We start from the raw sequence: 7,250 nt of genomic DNA, 5'->3' as shown, positions 1-7,250 counted from the left end.
CTTCAGGAATTTCCTTAATAAATTCCTACAAGAGATTCTTTAGGAACTAGTTCAGTTTCCTCAGAGATTCCTCCAGGAGATCCTTCAGAAATTCCTCTAGAAACCCAACAAGGGATTTTTCGTGACGTTCTGTAGGGATCGCTTAAGGATATCCTTCAGGGATCACTCCAGGAATGTCATCAATTCCTTCGGGGATTCCTCTTGGAATTACTTCGAGATACCACGTGAAAATTTTTCAAAGATTCTTTCAGGAGTTTTTTAAGGATTGCTTTAGAAGTTCCCTCAGTGATCTGTTCAGGAGTACGTTCAGGACTCTCCCTAATAACTCTAGGAGGATGCAGGGATGAATCCAGGTGATTATTAGGAATTCATTTGCCTAAGCTATTTTAACAGGAGTTCGCTCAGGTACGTTTCCAGATGTCCCTTCAGAAATTCTTTCAGGAGGGCCCTCCTGGAGATCCATCAAGAATTGCGAAAGAAGTTTCTTCAGAAATTCGTGCAGGAGATCTTTAGAAAATAGTCTTCTAGAAGTTCCTGCTGGGATTTGTTCTGAACTTCCAAGGAGTTTATTTCTGAATTTCTTAGGAGTTCTTACATAAATTAGTTCAAGTGTTTCATTAGAGATTCCTTCGAGAGATGTTTCATGCAGATGTTTCATCAGAGATTCCTCTTGAATTTCTTCAGGAATTCCAACAGAAGTTCCTTCAGACATTCTATCAGCGAATCTTATAGGAATATCCATGGATACCTCAAGAAGAATTCATGGATTCCCCCGAAAGTTTATTCAAGGTACCTATATAAGAGTTCCCTTAAAGATTCCTGCAGGGTATCTGTAGGAACACGGATTCCCCAAAGATCCGAAAAGACCGTTGAAATCTCGAACACGTGGTAGGCGAAAACACGCGGTGTGTATGAACGACACTTAGGGGTATGGGCACTCTCCCGTTATTGGTAGCAATAAGGCGGATGATGTGATCTGTACGAGCGATATATTTTAACTGATTTGAGGCTATTCTATTACTGTACAAAGGGGTATAGGCCGATTGCCGAAAACGTTGCTCACTAGCCGAAGGCTAGTGAGAGAGAATTTAAATCTACTTACACCTAGGAGTTATAGTGTGTACAGGGTGTGCTACAAAGGGTGTTTATATGATATTATATTAGAACTAAGATCACGCCCCAACATATGCCGGCCCCCGTTGAAAGGGTCGACTTTCAACCGAAAAACATGAACTCCACCGATGTCTTGTGCTGCAACTGGAGGTCGTTGAACATCTCCGTCTGGTTCGGTCTCGTCATCTTCGCATCATGGATGCTGGCGCCGGCCAGCCGAACATTGGTAATCATCAGGGTTGGGCGTACTCAGGGTTGGAGTAGCCATCGGGATCCCGGACATGTCGGAGGACAAAACATTCTTTAAACTTTTTGAAAATTCAATACACAACTAACTTACATGGTCGGAGGCCCGAAGGCCTCCACGTTGCGCAATGCCGAAGCAATGCGATGGACGAAACTCAGTCCTCTGAGTTTGAGTTGATTGAGCCGGCATCGTTCAATGCAGGCTGGCGTACAGGTAGAACGCATATCTTCGATATTGATCTTGTATACTCGCCATCGGCAGTCCGCACGACGACTACACGGATGTTGTTGTCCGTGCCGCGGCAGACTCGGATGATACGGCCGTACCTCCATTTCAAGGGTGGGAGGTTGTCTTCCTTGACCAACACCAAAGTGCCGATCTCAATGTTGTTGCGCTGTTGAGTCCACTTAGTACGTGGATGGAGGCCTGACAGATAGTCGATGGTCCAACGCTTCCAAACGCGTCGGAGTAGTTCCTGATTTGTCTGCCACCGATCGAGGCGGTTCCTCGGTACTTCGGACAGGTTGGGCTCAGGAAACGCGGTGAGCGGCCGATGAACGAGAAAATGTCCCGGAGTCAAGACCTCCAGGTCATTAGGGTCGGCCGAGAGCGCAGTCAATGGCCTGGAATTCAGGCAAGCCTCGATGCGAGCTAGTAGGGTTACAAACTCGTCCTGAGAAAGCACCGAATTTCCAATAGTGGCCCGGAGATGCTTCTTAAACGATTTCACCGCCGCCTCCCACAATCCCCCGAAATTGGGACTGCGGGGCGGAATGAACCTGAATTCGGTGCCATCATCTGCGCACGTGCTGATTACTTCTGCCTGATGTTGCTGATCATAGAACTGCTTGCGTAGCTGTGCGAGTTCCTTTGCTGCTCCCTTGAAATTTGTGGCGTTGTCGCACTGGATAAGCCTTGGTCGCCCTCTGCGAGCGACGAAACGTTGCAACGCCGCCAGAAATGCGGCTGTACTGAGGTCGTACACAAGTTCTACGTGAGCAGCCTTTGTGACAAGGCAAACGAAAATAGCCACGTAGCATTTCACAGGAGGGGCTCTAGGCAGCTTCCGAAACTGGAAGGGCCCACACAGATCTACACCAGTATTCAAAAACGGTAGAGTTGGTGTCACTCTCTCAGGAGGCAAGTCCCCCATTAGCTGTTCGAGATTGGTGGGTTTGCAGCGGAAGCAATTCACGCAGGAGTGTACAACCTTCCGAGCCAAGTTCCTGATTCGAAGAGGCCAGTATTTCTCCCGTGCGCAGGCAACCAGTAGTTGTGGTCCGGCGTGAAGATTTTTCAGGTGGTAGTGAACCAGAATGCGTTCTGTGAGTGTATGACGAGCTGGCAGAATCATGGGATGTTTCCTGTCCTCGGAAACAGCTGCGTGACGTAAACGACCACCAACACGAAGAATCCCATCAACTAGGATGGGAGCGAGGTTTTTCAAGGCAGAATGGGAGCTCACTTGTCCTTTCGATGTAATTGCGAGAATGTCTGATCCAAAGGCTTCGTGTTGAGCTAGCTTTACGAGCGTTTTGGTAGCATTGGTCAGCTCCAAGGTGCTGAGAGGCCCGACCTTTCGAGCAGTTCGATTTCGAGGCGAAGCATTGTGTCGGAATCGCTGTAGAAAGGCAACTACCCGAACTAGACTGGAGAACGATGAACGACACTCGAAGATTTCGCTGGATTGTGTGGCTTGCACTGGCAATGAGACCGAGCGTTCCTCGAGCTCGGTAGAAGGTAGATCCTCGGGGACAGGACGGTTGATGGGAGGCCAGAAACGAGACGGTTGGCTTAGCCACTGGCATCCGTTCCACCAGGCTGGCGTATCTTTCAATTGCGCGGGGCTCATACCACGCGAGATAATGTCCGCGGGGTTTTCAGCACCGGGTACATGAGCCCAAGTTCCGCCGACCGTCAGGCGTTGGATCTCAGAAACGCGATTCGCTACAAAGGTTTTCCAACGAGCTGGTGGCGAACGAATCTGACAGAGAGCAATCATGGAATCCGTCCAGAAGAACGACTTCGTTTTCAATTCGACACTTTCGGTGACCTTGTGGTACAGGTGAGCCAGGAGTAATGCTGATGAAAGTTCCAATCTGGGTAGGGTAAGCGTGGTCTGCTTTTTCGATTTTCCTGTAGGCGACACCTTCGATTTGGCGGCGAGTAGTCTGGCGGAAATGGTGCCATCACTTGACACCGTTCGAATGTAGAGGCAGGCCCCGTATGCCTTCTCTGAAGCATCGCAGAACCCATGCAACTCTACCACAACAGGATTATGAGCAAATGCTGCCCATCGAGGAATGGAAATCGATGTGATGTCCTCTAAGCTGTCACGAAACTCGGACCAATATTGCTGTTGCTCTAGAGTCAGAGGCTCGTCCCAGGACACGGTAGTCTGCCACAGAGATTGAATGAATATCTTGGCAAGTACAACGACGGGACCTAGCAGTCCGAGAGGCAGGAATAGTTTGGCAGTGTCGGATGCAACGACGCGACGAGTAATGACAGCTTCTTTGGACCATTCTGGAACAGCGTAGCTGTACGTGTCGGTGGAAGGGTTCCACTGAATTCCGAGGGTCTTAATCGGAGACGAGAGCGAATCTAAAGAAAACACCGACCGTTCGTCACGGTTTTCGGTCGGAATGTTCGATAGGACAGCTGGGGAGTTGGACGCCCACTTTCGTAGACTAAAACCAGCTGACTGTAGTAATTCCTGGAGTTGACTGCTAAGTTCTGCTCCATCTTCTTCGTTGTCGACTCCGGTTAGCATGTCGTCCACGTAAAAATCCTTGCCCAAAACTAGCGATGCGAGTGGATAATTGTCAGCACCTTGTATGGACAGCTCTTTTAGGCATCTGGTGGCCAAAAAGGGAGCAGATGCTGTACCGTAAGTCACCGTCGCTAGCTCAAAAGTGCGCAACGGTCCAGATGATGAACTACGCCACAGTATGCGCTGTAGTGGATAGTCCGACGGATGGATGCGTATCTGACGATACATCTTTTCGATGTCTGCAATAATGGCGATCCTGTGCATGCGAAACCGAAGATGTATGGCGAAGAGGTCGTCCTGAACCACAGCACCCACCGTCAGCGCCTGATTCAAGGAGACCCCGCTGTCGGTCCGACATGAGGCGTCAAAAACGACCCGCAGTTTTGTGGTTGTGCTGTCAGCTTTCTCGACTCCGTGGTGAGGTAAGTAGTACGACAGGGCTGCAGGCGAAATAGTTCCAGAGCAGTCTACTTCCCTCATGTGGCCTAGCTGGTGGTATTCTTCTATGAAGGCAGTGTAGGCCTCCTTTAGTTTGGGATTGTCGTCGAGGCGACGTTCGAGAGCGAGAAATCTTTTGGTGGCAATCTCTTTTGAGCTGCCGAGTTGGGCTAGAATGGACGGATGCTTTGGAAGCGTCACCACAAACCGACCCGAGTCATCTCGAAAAGTGTGAGCAGCGAAATGGTCTTCACAAGCAGCTTCCTCGATAGACTGCGTACTAGGAGACCAGCAGGACTCGATTTCCCAAAAACGTGAGATTAACTCATCGAGTGGTTGTTTAGTGCATACATGGGAAACCTTTGGCGTTCGATCAGGTAGATTGACACCGATCTTTCCCGAGGCAACCCAACCAAAAACAGTGTTCTGAAGAATCGGCTTCTCAGGACCCAACTTGGTGAATCCTTCCAGTAGCAAATCGTAGTACAATTCCATACCAAGTAGTAGATCAATGGGACCTGGCTCATGGAACTTAGGATCTGCTAGGATTATGTTCGATGGTAGTGTCCAGGCTGAAGCATCAAGCGACCTACTGGGAAGGTCTCTGGTAATTTTCTTCAGGATATGACAACGTTGTTCAACGGAAAAGTCCGTGCAGTGAGATCCAATCTGAACGAGAACGGCATGAGATGACACGATTGCGGAGTTGCCTACGCCACCAATTTCCTGGTTACACTGATAGCGGTGTAACTTCAGCCTTTGAACGAGACTCTCGGTGATGAGATTCAACTGCGACGCTGGATCCAACAAGGCTCTGGCCCACTGAATGTGGCCATTCGTTGAAAACACCTTGACGATTGCTGTTTGCAGCAGCACGGTGGCAGGAGCGCTTCTTGGGGCGTCGTCGACGGTGGTGGACACGAGACTGGTACCAGAGGACGATGGCTTTTGGTTTTCTAACGAGGACGACGACGTTGGCTGCGATTGCGAGGAAGACTGATTCGGCGAGGCGGGTGGATTTTCCGGTGGAACCAGACTTGAGCGAGACACGGGAGGAGTAGTTGACTTGTTTGGAGTTGTGGAGCGATCATTGGGCGATTGGTGGAGCATAGTATGGTGCTTCTGGTTGCAGACTCTGCAACTGCTAGACGAACAACTGCGAAGCATGTGCGAAGAAGAGAAGCAATTGAGGCAGAGGTTTTTCTTCTTCACGAGGTCAAATCGTTGAGAAACGGCCAAACCTTGGAAAAACTCGCATTTGAATGGGGAGTGCGAAGATTTCGAGCAAAATGGACAAGAGCTGGTCGCTGGACTGGTCACGGCGTGAACGGTGTTGATCTTCGACTTCGATGGACGCTGTTGCTCTGCTTTGTTGGACTCCAATAAATGTGACTTGGACGGTGGTAGCGACTGCAAAACTGACAAATGATCTTGAAGAAAGGTAATGATGTCTTTGTACTCTGGAACGTCCGTTGACCGGTAGTGTGACTCCCATTGCTTCAGCGTAGAAGGATCGAGACGGCTGCAGAGCATGTGAGCCAGGAGGACACTCCAACCGCCCGTTGGAACTCCCATCTTGTCGATCATGCTCAAATTCCGCTCAAAATCGTCGACCAACCGCATCAGAGACTCGTAGCTTTCCTTTTTCATGGGGTCGATAGAGAAAAGGGCATCGAGATAAGTTTTGAGAATCAGTTTCTTATTCTCAAACCTCTTCTCCAACAGCTGCCAAGCGACCGGGTAGTTGGCAGCCGAAAGTTCGATCGATTCAACGACCTTTTTTGCGTCTTTAGTTAGAGAGGCTACGAGATACGAGAACTTGTCAAACGGCGTGAGCTGTTGGTTAGAATCGATGAGGGATTTGAATGAATCGCGAAAAGTGATCCACTCCGAAATAGTGCCATCAAACGTAGGGAGTTTAACTTCGGGTAACTTGACGCGCGATTGTCCAGCAACTTGAGGAGGCGGGTTAGAAGGGGTAGCAAGCGCGAGTTTCCGAATCTCGTTAGCAATGAAACTGGAAACCAAAACGTAATCGAGCTCGAACCGCTGATGGATAACACGGTGCTTCTCGTCGGCGACGCTCTTCGCGTCATCATCAACCCCTTTTACATCCTCACCCATCTCTTCGTCATCGTGATCTTCTTCTAACAGTTCGATAGCTAGACGATTTGCTTCGAATTTCTGGAAAAGTCCATCAACTCGCTGTTTCCATCCCTCTAGTTGTCCGCTGTGCTGCTCACTGTCATAATCAGTCATAAATTGCTTCGCATTGGCCAACGTGTTCGTATAGAACCGCTCCATACGATGAAGCTCGCGCAATCCCGGTGCCATTGTCCACAGCGACCAGCAATGCTCGAAAGTGAAAAAAGGCAGTTACTTGACCGGCCAAATCGTCAAACCAGAGCACACTATGCAACAAACCACCAACTAGACTGGGATGAAAACATCGACTTGCGGATAGAACGCAGCGAATGAATCAGTCAATACCCAATAAAACAACGTCCGATGTCAACTTTATTTGATCTAAGCCTCCAACTTGCATGCAATGTTGTACTCACGTTTGCGGTCCAATTAGAATAACCTTCGACGAAGTCAAGTCTGGTTAGACCCGGCGATGAATAGGATGGAGCACCTTTTGTCGCCACCGCAAAATGGCGACCCAAGCAGCCTCGCTTT

General features: G+C 49.3%; 1 protein-coding gene across 1 annotated transcript; it reads right to left on the bottom strand.

The window, feature by feature from the left end:
* Positions 1-1,514: 1,514 nt before the first annotated feature.
* Positions 1,515-6,905, bottom strand: LOC134286875 (uncharacterized). The gene has a single exon (XM_062848569.1). The coding sequence runs from the start codon at positions 6,903-6,905 to the stop codon at positions 1,515-1,517; it is 5,391 nt and encodes a 1,796-aa protein (XP_062704553.1).
* Between the last annotated feature and the right edge of the window lie 345 nt (positions 6,906-7,250).

The sequence above is a fragment of the Aedes albopictus genome, chromosome 2, assembly GCF_035046485.1.
Source record: "Aedes albopictus strain Foshan chromosome 2, AalbF5, whole genome shotgun sequence".
NCBI lineage: Eukaryota > Metazoa > Arthropoda > Insecta > Diptera > Culicidae > Aedes > Aedes albopictus.
This window is presented reverse-complemented; position numbering and strand designations above follow the sequence as displayed.

What these genes read in the sequence shown, in the direction of transcription:
- LOC134286875 (XM_062848569.1), bottom strand. Translation starts at nt 6,905, where the DNA reads ATGGCACCGGGATTGCGCGAGCTTCATCGTATGGAGCGGTTCTATACG.